At 33.3% G+C, this 15098-nt stretch overlaps 4 protein-coding genes across 4 annotated transcripts; 2 read left to right on the top strand and 2 right to left on the bottom strand.

Moving 5' to 3' along the window:
- Positions 1-1063: 1063 nt before the first annotated feature.
- BN7_2170 (uncharacterized protein) lies at positions 1064-1489 on the bottom strand (the record flags this gene model as incomplete). Its single annotated transcript, XM_011277228.1, has 1 exon — positions 1064-1489. One exon carries the CDS (start codon positions 1487-1489, stop codon positions 1064-1066), a length of 426 nt encoding a protein of 141 aa, XP_011275530.1.
- A 6855-nt stretch (positions 1490-8344) lies between these two features.
- On the top strand, positions 8345-11263 carry BN7_2169 (SSWI/SNF chromatin-remodeling complex subunit; the record flags this gene model as incomplete). Its single annotated transcript, XM_011277227.1, has 1 exon — positions 8345-11263. One exon carries the CDS (start codon positions 8345-8347, stop codon positions 11261-11263), a length of 2919 nt encoding a protein of 972 aa, XP_011275529.1.
- A 146-nt stretch (positions 11264-11409) lies between these two features.
- MLH1 (mismatch repair ATPase MLH1) lies at positions 11410-13660 on the bottom strand (the record flags this gene model as incomplete). The annotated part of the gene is made up of 2 exons (XM_011277226.1): positions 11410-13575; positions 13637-13660. 2 exons carry the CDS (start codon positions 13658-13660, stop codon positions 11410-11412), a joined length of 2190 nt encoding a protein of 729 aa, XP_011275528.1.
- A 247-nt stretch (positions 13661-13907) lies between these two features.
- On the top strand, positions 13908-15089 carry NSE4 (Smc5-Smc6 complex subunit NSE4; the record flags this gene model as incomplete). Its single annotated transcript, XM_011277225.1, has 1 exon — positions 13908-15089. One exon carries the CDS (start codon positions 13908-13910, stop codon positions 15087-15089), a length of 1182 nt encoding a protein of 393 aa, XP_011275527.1.
- Positions 15090-15098: the final 9 nt, after the last annotated feature.

Genomic DNA, 15098 nt, shown 5'->3' with positions numbered 1-15098 from the left:
TGTTATAACCAGTTACTTATAATCGTTACATAAACCCTATTAATTTGCGAAAGTTCCACCTGGAGGTTCGAATTATGAGTACCACCAACCTTTATATATTTCTTCTTCTTGTATATCAAGTAGAATCTAGATATATATACTATATGTAAAATGAAACTTGCCACATCATATATTTACAACTACGCACAGGATCCAGATTTCAGATATCAACTAACATGAAACTTCAACAACTTTGATATTTTGGCGCCACGCAATAAGAAGCTATACTAGTTTCAAATTTCAATCCTCCATACTCTAGAGATTTGTACACTGATTTAAATTTAATTAGCGTAGTGACAATATCTTTGACTCTTGAGCTTTAATAACTTATAAGTTATAAGTTATGAGTTATATACGTCACATACTCTAGCCTCTACGATGTCTTGTTTTTAGTGGCCGTTAAACGCCAGTTTACCTGTCGATCCATGTTTCTGATTTGCAATATACGATGATAACTACTTTAGGTTAACTCTGTGGAAATTAGTTTAATTTAAGCTTAACATTATTATAAACTATCTCGAGCCTAGCTGTGCTGCTTCCACATTAATTAGGATTGTAGTCCCAAGACCGACAACCAGACGAGCCTAATACTAAACTCTGAAGAATCTCCGAAAACCGTCAAGAATATTCCATATGAAAGTATCTAGTATTTGAATATATATATAAGATAATATGGCACTTTGATACAATCTACAAAGGTTTAATTCATCGACGTACCAGTACCTTGAGATTAAATTTTGTATATTGGGCAAGAAAGACAGGCTAAATTGAACCAAAATTAATAAAGTTCATAATCATGAAAATTTATAACTCAGAATTCTCAAAGTTCAAGAGCTAATATGTAATACTATGAGACAAAAAATATACTTTAAAATAAATAAATTTGATATATGTGATTTATTAAATAATTTATATTGGATATGTGCTTTGTTAAATAATTTATGTACAGTTCAAAATCAAATTTCCTTATCCTTATTTTTAAAACGATATGTAGTTACTAGTTACCAATTTTTCATTCGTAAAACTAATCAGTTCTCTTATCGTTATCTTCTGGATTTTGTAATAAATTCTCTAACTCTATCACTTCATTAGCAATTCTTTGGTAAAATTTGTTTTGTTTCATACTGTCTTTAATTTTGAATTTCTTAATGTACCAGACCATAAATCTATATGAAACCCAAATTAATGCCAATGACATTAAAATGACAGCAGTATGTCTAACAGCATCTTTAGTGGAACCTGGTTCAATGGTTCTAATATAAATTAAAATGTTTGTAGCTAATAAGAAATCAAGAGCAGCAACGACAACGACAATTAGTGCTGCAACCACAAGCTTTGATGAAACACTTGATTTTTCTGGTTTATAATAGGCATATGGACGACCGAATAACTGTTCTTCTGGAGAGATGTTACTACTGGAGTTTTGTAAGTCAGCAGATCTAGATGCCATTATGATATTTTGTACTTTGTAACCGTTTGATATGGTTGATGTTCGAATATGTCAAAGATTGGAAATCATTTTGATGCTTTAAGCTTTTTTTATTTATCAATTCGATCAATTTTTTTAACACCCGATGGTGTCCGGATGATGCAGCACAATAGGCATCAATTTTAAAGCTACATTGTTGTAATTTGTAACTTGTTTATACTAGATCAGGGTTCAGGATTCAGAATTCATGGCAGAGATATTAGAACACGACGCTGGTGTTGAAGTAACGACTCACCATGAGAGTTCCAGTACAAACTATATTCCGTTTTTTATTTATTAGCAAAGTGGTCGAACTGGGTAAAATATCACACATGAGGAGCCTTGAGTTAATGATTTAATTATATAGATATAGTATAGAGATATAGTAAGTTGATCATGCACTTATGGGATGAATGTGTAACCATGGGTATTGTGAGCTCAACTATATATTGAATGATTATTATATCATGTCCATATCTTGTCCAAATATTAATAATGTATAATATATTTTAGAACTAATTTTTCGAGCACATGATGTGACATTATTATGGTTTAATGAATAACGTGTAGTAATGAATATTGATACTGGTTATTATACATATCCACAGTACTGGATATAATATTGAATCACAACTAATTACTCTGACATATCTTGTGAAGCTTGAAATTTAAAGCCCAAATGATGCCATGTACTGTTCAACTTTTAACGTCGACATCATGAAACAATGAAGGTGTGCTTTACACATATGCTTTAGCAATTCTATAAATGTGCAATAGTAAATTAAAAGGCTAATCGATGGCTCTTTAATAGCGTCAGGTAATTTAATTATACTACTCCATAAGATTGGTAAAATTAGTACTCAATTTTAAGTTAGGCAGAACTTTTGAATGGGTAGTTCTCTCTAGAAGGGAGCAGCCTGTTTAGGGGGCCGGCCCCTACATTAAATGCACTCATGAGCTGGGCTCTGGCCTCTGTCCCCTGGGCTCACCAAGTATCACCAAGGGGGCCGGGGCCAGCTTGTTCACCGCCAAAATACAAAGGGGAGGATAATTACGCCGAAAGTTTGAGTCTCTATCCGAAGTTCGAACTTGAGTCCAGGACCAAAAATTTTCGCAAAAAGATATGCAAAATTTTCACCGTCTGTTTTCCGTGGACTATTGGAAGCTCTGCTATGTACCAGAATGCGGAACACACATATTGCGCCCAAAAATTGGAAATTACGGGATCGAGATTCGAAACTTGGTGAACAAAAATACCTGCTTTTTTACGGGTTGGCGCTTTGAGTTGGATCAGATTATAAGAGTTCGGAAACAAGATGATTTAATTGATAATACTGAAAGACTTATGTGTTATATGAGGTGTTTTATCTCCGCCTTCTGTGATTTGGCACATATATTGTAATAACACTTGTGGCTTTGATATATTTTCAGCTGTCAAAGTTTCACGCGCTAAGTGGGTAAAGATTTAAGAAATTATAAGCTGATCAAAAGGAACAGAAATAAAGATCTGCGTAGTGCGCAATAGAATTCACTCATCTGTTTTGCTCGGGGGACTTCATGCGATTTGAGGTCTATCTAGATTTTACGTCCCTAAAACGAAGATCTTAGATTTAAAAGATTATATAAACATCGACACGAATTATCATATTACAATCATTATATTACCCTAAGAAATTGAAATTATCAGTGTTTAAGCATAGGTGACTCGATAGGAAAGCTTAATACTTCATCATTTGCCCTTGTACCATTGAAAAGTTCTATTAAAGCTTGGCTGGAACATCTCGAGCCCAAAGGATCTCCAACAATATAATTATACTTATCTGCTTAATTTAGATCATTAACATATTTTATATTGATATAGAGTTAAAGCTTAATTACCCTTAAAGCAACTCAAAATTATATAAAACAGACATATTAACTAGTTCCGCGAGAATAAATACGTCCAAGCTGAGGTTTGCAATTTAATTAGCATGTATTATAATTTGATTTTACAACCTCGACTTCTCTCAATTGAATATAGTACTCATGGATTTCAAGTATACCAGTGTAATTTAACGCGTATGAATATTTAATCACCACCCAATTTGTTGATGAACCAAGTAATCGGCTCATATATGATAGAAAGGATCGACTAAATATTAACAATTTCAAGCAAGTTATAGATCAAATTTCAAGATGAAAACTATGCTCCTACATGCGTATTCCTAATGCTAGACGTTGTGCAATTAATGAATCTAGCACTGGTCAATTTGTTGAGCTATAGTATATAGTACAATTCATCAACATATTTTGCAAGAGGAAAGTTTGAAATCATAATTAATTATAATTTTAAAGTGTCTAATCCCCAAACTCTCAATTATATATCAACTTCCAATATAATTTCATGACTTCAAGTGTCAAGACTAAACTAGATCAGTCAAGTAGCAAGCTGGAGCTTAGAAGTAGAACAGGAGAATCACCAGCCAGGATTCAGGACTCAGCGTTAAGCAGAATGGACCATCGAAGTAATAAAGTAGAAATTCATCCAATAGAGTTAATACAATATGTTACATAGTACATACTACACGGCGTTTATAATAGACGTTTACAGTTAAAGGCTAGAGCTGCCTGTACCTTAAATTTGTCATATCGTTTATTACTATATATTATAATTTAAACTGGTATCATAAAGCTGAGTACCAACTACAGAATCAAGATCTAATTTGAATCATAAATAGCATATAATTATGAGCAATTATTAATATATTGATTATATATTACTAGGATTTTTTTGAAATGGACTAATAAGTCATGAGCAATCTAGATTCTAGTTCTACTTCTCAAGACTTACATTATACATATGACAACTTACAAGGTTGATTCCAGAAGTTTGATACACCGTTGATCAAGTTTTCGGCTCGGGATTTTTGGTAGCTGAGGGTTATAATTATAGCCTATATAGGCTTTTCGAACCTTTAGGAACCATATCATATAATATGTATTCCTCTATGAATCTAAGTTAGTTTCAAGAATGTACCGGCTGGCCTCACTATTTATTAGCATACTCTTTATTCAAAATATACAGAAGCTGGTTTTAACTTACAAGTTAACGCTGGGTTCCAATAAATATCAAACAGCTAGTACGACGTACCGATGTTGAAGTGTAGCCTGTAGGTCCGTAGCACGTACTACGTCGTAGATCTTCGTTAAAATAGTAAATATTTTTTGCAGATCATTATTTTAGAACCTGCAGGTCTCGGATTTAATGAACCAGAAAACCTCGCTGAACATCGACAGCAACGCTGTAACTGTAATATACGTTGATCCAATTTGTAAAGCAGACTGTATAAGTTTGGACAGCTCTGTAGATTGAACGTATGAGAAATTGGAGAATTACTATACAATATAATAATATTGATGAAGACTTTAGATCGATTGGTTTCATCTCAAGCTATAATCGTACCTTGGCAGTAATTACTAGACGTAGAGGGCCGAATGTATATAATTATTGATCATGATTATTTTAAAAATATTATAAGGCGCTGTTTCAATTTTCGAACCAACAGCTAGAGCTGGAAATTATATATATATATAAGGAGTCGCTCAAATTATTCGTCGTACGCCTACATGTATATTTCTATTAACTAGAGCATTTACATAACGTACAAAAATCGAGATCTGAACTCTTAAAATTACTTGATATCGTTACACTAAAGTTCGAATGAAAATAATCTAAATTGTAACAGCTCTATATAATTAACAGCATGCAATATGACTAGCCCAGCACATAGACCGGAGATTTTGATTACTGAAGCTGCTGTAATATATATCAGGGACGTCATGAATTATAAATTAATCTTAATTATATATTATTAAGCTAATATAGATCAATATAATGAGCCACGAGCCATCGCCAATTTGTATAGGGTCGCACCCGCAGTCGATTTTTTCTTTCACTTTTTTGACAGTAATTGTATTAATGATGGTAAAATTCAGATCTTTAGGCTCGACCCTTTCTATGATATAAGCTTTGAACTTTTTATAAAGAACAGAGATTGAATGGAATTAGCATTGAATATCATTATATGAAGCTCGAAATTAATTTGGTAACTGGTTATACGGTAATTACTAATTGGAAATTGGCTATAAGAGTGGCCATAATAGTTTCGTATCTCACCTGTCTGCGTAAAATTCTTTTTTTGAATTAGCTTGTATAGGCTGATTTAGGCAGTAGCCGGCGCTGGGTGCTGGCCCCTGGGTAAATTTTAGGAGTGCTTTGGACTAATTTGGACTCTAGGAGTCTAGACAGTGAAGTACACTGAAGACTGGGTACAACAATACATTTGTGCTGCTAATAAAAAGATGTCTATATTTTATATATGGCACATCCTCTATTGAGCTACGTGAGTATTGATATACAGCTTGTATGTTATACTTATCAATCTATGTATACCGTAGACTCAGCTGGAGGGTACTTCAACAGAAATTGAAATCAAGATTCATGAAGTCAGAACTTAGAAGCAGTAAGCTGTGAACAGCGCGTACCAAAAAATCGTAAATTAAAAGGGGTAAGTACTAAGCAGTGCACGTAAAGCTTATTATTAATTATATGTGAGTCGCGACCAGTATTTGCGTAAAAGACGCAAGTGGCTTTACACTTCTTGCACTATTTATACCTACGTTATATTCCAATTTTCGAGAACCGTATGTGAATTTAAGATCAGCATTAATGTTGAATCATGATTCATGACGAATCCTGTTGCAGTCACTATTTGTATAGATTTTTGAGTCTTGAATTTTCATTAATTATATTTATAATCAGCTGTGTTGAGTGTTGAAAGTTCACTGTTGAGAGTTCACTGTTCAGTACTTTAGGTGTTAGGTTTTGAAGTTTACATGGTAGCCTGTAGGCCTCAAGAGTCAAGAGTCAAGACTCTTAGTTAATCATATCCACGAGTGCTCAGTGAACTTGTGAATAATGGGGCGGAATTATTACCACCAGTACCTTTATATATATATATATATATATATCTATGAGAGATAATACTGCACCAGCTAAATATATATTTAATCAAGATTCGAATCTCTTAAAAGCTCTCAATTCGCTTCCTACTTAACTTTCAAATGCTTTAGCTAGCTTTCCTATGTTCAAATTATTGATTTCCCACATGTAATATATTGGCCAGTTTAAAACCAATGTTAGCTATTTAAAGCGCACATGATATATATATAAGGAGGAGACGAACTATCAAATAATATAATAATGTGATTAATTCGGATTAAAGTGGACCCTGGCACCCTGGCACCTGGCTCACATACTCATTCAGCTACTCTTTTAAATAAGGTCCATTAATTAAACTTTAAAGTCATATGTAGAGATGTATATACTGTTCATTTAAGGGAATAAGCCTATTGCAACCACTAGTACCCAAATTCTAATATAGTAATATTATAGTCAAATCACAGTACTTTGTGTGATGAATCATGATTTATAGTACTGGAAAGTTGAAACTGGAAAGTGTATATCAAGTAACTGAAAATGGTGGAGTTAGCTACTTTAAGGAATATTGGAATATTGGTTGTAAAAGTGAAATTTTAAGTACCTGATTATTCCAGTTGAATTTATAAGGTGAGGCTGAAACAAACCTATTTATTGTTTTAGCCGAAAGTTAGTAGTACTTGTGAAAAATATATATGGTCAGCTTGGTCTGGGATTAAAGCCTGGGAGTATTAATGATCATTGATTACCCATTGCAATTTTTTTTCGAAAGCTGAAAACATATAAATAACTATTTTTTACATTACGGTATTTTGAGGGCCCTTCGGTGGCATTTCAACTTGTTCATTATAGCTTGAGTGTACTTCTTTAAGAGATCCTGCTTAGCTAGTGCTCACCAGCTGAGAGCTAGCGTATACTGAAATCTTCTAGTCAACACTAGAGTCTCAAACTCTGCAAATTTGCGAAAAAAGCACATGCGTTAAACGTTAGACTCTTCCTAGGACCTGATTTTAGAGCGATTCTGCATATATCTGCGGAATTACTTTACGATTTTCAGGAACCTCTACACAAAAGCAAAAAATGGCCGTAAAGAAGAAAAGAAGAGCTTTACATGAACAAATTGACAACTATGAATATGTACAATCAACGTAAAAAGAAAGAAATATTTTGGTAAACTGACCTCTAAAGCATTTACCAACAATTACTATTAATAATATACTTTTAGAGTTTATTGCATCATGCCAAAGAATGTTTGGAATTGCATAACAGCTAGCTCTCAAAAGAAGGTCTCAGACCCATATAATTGCAACCTATTTATCATCGTAAAATTTTCGAGTACTAAACCTTTTAAGGAATCAATTATCCACAAAATAATTGAAATTTTGATGGTCGATACAAAAATTAATTTGAGAATCAAACTTTTCAAGCCCGTTCCTATACGTTATATTCATTGATACTACCCCTATTACTGAAAGATCAAGTCTTAAAGGAAGTCTCGTGCTAATTTGATCCATAGTAGTTCAAGGTTTGCAATACAATTGAAAAAAGAACCTCAAATCTGATTGTTCAAAACGTCGAAAGCTCTTCAAAAGCAGATCTAACTATACATCAATACAAAATCTTGTTTATTCCATCTTTAGGTAAATAATATCTTTTGATAAAAGAATACATCTTTGTGGTTATTAGTATTTTTTTTAAAGCAATCATCCGGAAGGAAAGAAGTTGTGAATCACAGAAAGCTCATTGAGGTCCTTTAGTGAAGTAAACTATCAATCAAATAAAAGATCAGATTTAATTCAGATAAGTTTCACAACATTTCAACACTCATTATCACTTTATCATAAATATATACTATTCAAATGGATAATTGGTCCAGAAATTCAAGTGGGCTTCCTACCCCGAACCAACAACAACAACAACAACAACAACAACAACAACAGAATCAACAAGGACAACATAATCAACCCCAAGTACCATCACAATTGCAAAGAGATCATTGGAGCCAACCACCACCAATCCAACAACTTCCTCAAATACCCACACAAAACATTCCTCAAACGCAACTCGTCTCAGTACCGGTAGTGAATCCACAGAACCCACAATTGCCTCCACAATATCAAACAGTCCCTGCTCAAATATGGAATGGTCAAATAACAATTTTGCCACAAGGATCACCAACAGCAAATGTTCTACCAGGTCAATATCCTGCGTATGGCCAGGTTCAGTATGTCTATCCACCAGGTTATGATCCAAATAACCACTCTCCTCAATATTATCAACAGCATGTATCGCCTCCACTTCCACAACAACAGCAACCAATTCCACCACCATCAACTCATCTTGACCCAAATGGATTAGCAACTCCCTCTACAAGATCTTATGCAACCGCTTTCCAAGGCGAAACTGGCTCAAATCAAATTACTGGCACAAAATACACTGATGCTTTGAATTCAGCACTAAAGAACCCAATCCCCCCATACGCTATTGCAACTACAAATAGTACAAATGGTAAGAGATCTAAAACACCAACAACAATCACAGAAACCAATCAAAGTTTGTCACCTCAAAATGAAGCCAACCCAAATGCTGCCAAAAAAGGGTTTAGAAATTCAAGAAGAAGACATAGAAATTCACATTTAGGTTGTGCAACTTGTAAGAGTCGTCGTATTAAGTGTGACGAACAGTTACCACAGTGCAGAAATTGTACGAGAGCTAGATTATCCTGTGCTTACTTGGCCTTAGATGATGCAGCTAGAGATGCTTTGAAGACTGCCCAAAATGCTCATCAGGCAAGATTGCAAAGTTTGAATGTTCAAAATGCAAACGAAGGCCAAAATGCTAATAGAACTCCACAAGATACTCAATTCCAAGACAATACACATTATCCATATCCAAATCAACCTTATGCTGCTCCTGGGTTGCCTTCAAGGATTTTCGTCAATCAACCACAATGGAATACAAGACCAGCTGGTGCAGAAATTCCTATCCAAGTCAACTTACAACATCCAGTACTTCCTCCATTAGAAGTACCTATTCAATCAACACCACCTACAACTAGCGTCGAGTCAGCCCGCGTTACACAGAATAATAGTCCAAATGAAGGTATAAAAAGACCAAAATCTGAAAGCTCAGATGTTTCAAGTAATGCAAGTTCAACAGATTCACTAAAATCTCCAAGTTTGACAATTCCAGCCTCAAGATTTTCTATACAATCCGACAGTTTTAACAGTTTGGTCACTTTAATCAAAAACCATGAAGATATTGATCCTAAAGTATCAGATAAAAATGTTCAATTTCCAGATCAATTCACAGAAATTATATTGGATCCAGAATGCACCAAATTCTTGAATATGTCATGGGAAAAGATAGATTGGTCATTGATAAAGAGTTTTAGATCAGGATTTGAGCCTGAATGGTTATATAAAGAGTATGACCGTTATCATAAAAAAGTTATGGAAGAAAGTTGTAACAACGTTGTTTTATTCAAATCTCTATTATCAACAGGCTCTGTTTTATTAGCTGAGTATACTAAAAGTGAAGAAGTCAGAAATTTGGCTACAAAACAACTGAACAAAGATTTTGAGATAGTTTTGAGATTTTTAGACAAATTTAAAATTCATATGAGTAAAGAAATTACAAATACTAGTGTATTTTATGACAACGTTAACATTGCATTTTCCAAATTTCAAATTTTTCAAACTGCTATTCCAACAACCTACTTCGGCTCACACAATATGAATGATAATGTTGAATCTACCAGTCGTTTTTTTAATTTTATCATCCAATATATCAAAAATGAATTTTTAGCAACAAAAGATGAAGAAAACATAGCCAAATTTAAGGATGATGAACTCTTTCAGAAAGCCACTATATTGAATGATTACATGGGTGTTTTTATTATTTATTATGTCCAATGTATCAAAGCATATCACACTGCTGAATATAACACAGATTTCTTCAAAGAGTTATCAGACAAAATCAAGTTGATTAAATCAGAGATTTATGAAAACTTGGATGATGAACACAAAAGTCATTATGATAATTTGGTTGGATTTACTACAAAATTGAATGAATATTTTGATGACGTTAAAGCTAAGAAACCAACCAACCATTTGCACGTTTTATTTTACACTATGAAGAAGTGGTACTCAATTTTACCTGAACAACTATATGTGAATCGCACTTATACTCATGAAGTTTACATCCTTTATTCTTATTTCCATGCTGCAATTTCAGCTTTACTGGCGATTTTTCCAGAAACAAGATTTTATTATATGTATTCATTCAATGGGAGAGATGGTACTAGAACTGCTAATCCAGTTATTGATTATTACAATGATACTGATGTTTCAGAAGACAAAAAAGTTTCAATGAAATATCCTATTAAAATGATTGAGTATTTTAAGAAGAGAACATTATCTCTTTCACAGTACTTGAGTGATATATCCAATTTACCTGCAAAAATCTTATTGGATGAATCAAATAAACAAATACTGAGAAAATTGATTAGTGAGAAACAATTGACCTCATTCGAAGGAGAGATTTCTGAAGATGCATTCCCAAAAATTGATACTACTTCAACATTTTACAATAAAGAATCAAATTCCATTATGATCCCTTCAGTTTCTAGTGGTCATGGTTTTGACAATTTTGAAAAAGCCCAAGCCAAGAGAGAACAATTATTGAAACACGCTATTGATGAAGGGTTGACTGAAATCGACAAGAAATTGATAGATAGATTTTTTGAATCAAAAGAGTCGTCAGAAGAAGCAAAATAAATTATTTTTGGACATAATTTCAATTGGGCATAGCTCAAAAGTAATTTAAATAGATTATATAGATACGACAATTAACGGGGTATGACAAAAAAATGTATTATTAATAAAAGAATCATAGACTATAATCTATTATATTGTATCGATTATTAACAACGCTCGAAAACTCTGTAAAGACCTGGAAGATTAGCTATTTCAACAACATCCTTAGTTAATTTCTTGGTAGCTAAAAGCTTCTTTTTAATCACAGGCATCAAAACATTTTCTAAAGCATCATTGAGCTCTTGGTGTTTTTGTATGAGTTCAGGTTTTTCAGGATCATCATCTGATAAAGTTTCATTAGTTTCAAAGGCCTCAGGTATATAAAATAAAGCCAATTGTCTTAAAATACCATCAAGACATGCCTTTTCATCTTCCCAATCAACTTTGGCACCCAATTTATATAGAAATAAAGGTAACTTATCTATTGAAGGCGTATAGTTTTTCAGTAAATATGGGATTGATTTAATTTTTGGATCTGATGTGTCACAATCTGTTATTTCTATTGAAAAGTATTCTAAAAGCATATCAGACATATTAATTAAAAGGTCTATAATTTCATCAATATTTCTCGATCCTTCTTTAAAATTTTCATGAAATGTTATCATGGAAAGTAAATCTCTAATTGATAATTCTTGTTCAAAAACAATTGTACCAAAATTGCTGAAATCAGAAAGACCAATCTGATAAAATAATTCGTTTAAAACTGAAGCATAATCTAAAAGCATCAATTTCACATCAAATTGAATAGCACATAAACGACGTTTTGAATCAACAATACCGATATACAATAGATTTGCAAAAACTTCAGTCAAGACCTTATTAACTGATTTTTCAACTGATTCTCGTAGCTCTAAAATACTTTGAAGATTGACATCAACTCGATCCTTGGGTATAAACTTTAAATTTGAAGCAGGTTTGAGAGTTTGTTGAGAAGTCCTTATCTGAGTTGAGGTAACTTGTGGTTGGAAAGTTGTTAGGTCAGTTGACTCATTGACAGTGCTATCATCCTTTTCATCTAATTCTGTATTGTGGGAGTCATTTAAAGATAACTGTGATTGAGATTGTTGTTGTGATTGAGAAAGATAATTTGTGATTTTTGATTGATTAGCATCAGTTCTAACTAATTTATAATCTAATCTTTTGACTTTTTGTTGAGGGGTGGCATTTTTTGGTGGTGTGAATTCTTCATCATCTTCAACTTCTGTTCTTTGTCTTTTTGTCGGTAAGAATGATTGTGCAGGGAAACTTCTTGAAGAATCAATTTTGGAAAATTGTTCTTGAACTGAAATACAAATTCTATCAATAATTTCATCTTCATACAAAAATCTAACCTCTCTTTTAGTTGGATGGACATTCACATCGACATTTTCTGGTGATATTATAAGACTTAAATAAATGAAAGATTTGTGCCCTTTTGGTAAGAAATGATTGACTGTAGAGGTCAAAGCTCTTTTTAAGGGATCATTGGACACAAGACGATTGTTAATAAAGAAAACTGGTTGTATTGATTTTTTATTATTGAAATTAGGGTTTGTAAATTGACCTGCAACTTTCAAGACCCCATATTCTTCGATCGGATCCATCTCAATAGGAATCAATTCATTTGCGATTGGAGATCCAAAAACAGTTCTTATTCTTTCCTTAATTGACACGTTTGGTCTTGTGGTTAATGAATAATGTGCATCCCCAAATCTTTTACATGCAAACCCAACACCATCTGTATGAACTGCGTATCTACCAATAACATCTAGGATCTTACCAAATTCATCACTTGAAGATTTGAGAGCTCTTAATCTTGAAGGAACATTATAAAAAAGGTCTTCGACTGTAATCTGTGTCCCCTTTCTACCAGCAACTGGCTTTGGATCTTTAGTGTCATTTGGTTTTGATGGTGTTAATTCACCATTTGAATATACAGCTTTCCAAGCACACGCACTTGATTCTGTTTTTGTGGTAACTGATAAATGTGCAATATGAGATATACTAGCCAAAGCTTCACCCCTGAACCCATATGTCGCAATGGAGCTTAAATCTTCAAAAGTTGACAATTTAGATGTTGTAAACCGTTCACAAAGTATGGGAAGATCTTCTTTATCTATACCAGAACCATTATCAGTAATCTGTAGAAGCTTCATACCCCCTTCTTTCACAAGAACTTCAATGGAACTTGACTTTGCATCGATAGAGTTTTCCATCATTTCTTTGAGAGCATTGGCGGGAGCTATGATGATTTCACCAGCGGCGATTTTGTTAACGACTGACACATCGAGTGGCTAATAACATGTTAGTAGCTGGCCAGTATAATTGTCCAGAGATAAACAGAGCAGAACATACCTTGATTCTTGCTGGAGTTGACATATTGGAATTAGAGGCAAAACGAAAGCAAAATCTTCACACAAGCAAGATTTATTGTTGTATAATGTATTCCTACATTCAAAACTTTTCTTCATACACAGTGTAAACAGATCAGAAATATCAACACTTTTCGTGTATAACGCGGTGATGAAAGAAAAATTGAGACGCGAAATAATAACGGTCCATTTGACTTTCAGTGATAGGAAAGACAGCCATAGAGTCAACGAAAGTATTGAATCAGTCAAGAGAAATGAGTGCTAATATCAAGCGTAATGGCGTGTCTGATTATTACAGTGAGAGAAGTGCCAAAAAGGTGAGATACGAGGAATCATCAGAGGAAAGCGATGACTTCGATGAGGTTGAAGGTGAAGATAAAGGTGAAGAAGAAGAAGAAGAAGAAGAAGAAGAAGATGATGATGAAGAAGAAGAAGAAGAAGATGATGATGAAGAAGAAAATGAAAATGAAAATGATGGTCCAGCTCCAACAAACGCTACATTGGAACAAGATATATTAGCCAATGCAAGAAGAATAAACTCTAGAATGAAAAATGATCGTGCTAAAGCTGCCCGTGAAGGTGGTTTAGAAAACGCCAGAGAACATTTATTAGAAATTAATGATTTATTCAAAAAAAGTAAAGGTAAAACATCAAATAAAACTATTGAAGTTTATGATACTAGAAATTTAGTTAGTGGTGGTGATCTATTAGATATTGCTATTAGAAATATTAAATTAGGTGCAAGTGGTGGTGTTCTAGCTCCTGAAGATTTCACAAAGAGGCTAAAGACTTTCTTATTAAGACAAAGTTTACAAACAGATGCAGATGCTGAAGACGATCCAGAAGAATATTTCTCAAAACAGCATGAATTTAAAAAATTCAATTGGTTTCAATTAGGTACTTTCTTATACTCAAGAGGTAATAAAGCTGTTACAACAAATCATTTATTAGGTCCATTAGAGATTGAAAAGAAAATAAGGAAGGTGAAGTCAAGAACTGTTGATAAACCAGTTGGTGATCAAGTAACAGCTGAAAAGGTTACAGGTGAAGATATAAATGGTCAATCTCAAAATCAAACACCAAACCAAGTTCAATCATGTTATGAAGTCTTTTATGAAAAATATCAAGGTTCACCAATTAATATTTTCAAATTTTTCATTAATCCAAACTCTTTTTCACAATCTATAGAGAATATGTTCTTTACAAGTTTCCTTTTAAAAGATGGGAGATTAATGTTAGGTGAAGATGAAGAAGGTTATCCAACAATAGATTTATTACCTCCAATGCCTGAAAATGCTAGAGAAGCCGAAAACGAAACTTTAAGAAGACGTGAAATGCCTTCAAATCATATAATTTTCCAATTGGAATATGACAGCTGGAAAAATCTTATTGAGAAACTAGATATTAGAGAATCTTATATACCCGAAAGGGATTGAAAAGGTCTT

Source organism: Wickerhamomyces ciferrii, contig 00049, assembly GCF_000313485.1.
Source record: "Wickerhamomyces ciferrii WGS project CAIF00000000 data, strain NRRL Y-1031 F-60-10, contig 00049, whole genome shotgun sequence".
NCBI classification, from domain to species: domain Eukaryota; kingdom Fungi; phylum Ascomycota; class Saccharomycetes; order Phaffomycetales; family Wickerhamomycetaceae; genus Hansenula; species Hansenula ciferrii.
Note: the sequence above shows the minus strand (reverse complement) of the source record. Positions and strands in the feature narration are given on the sequence as shown.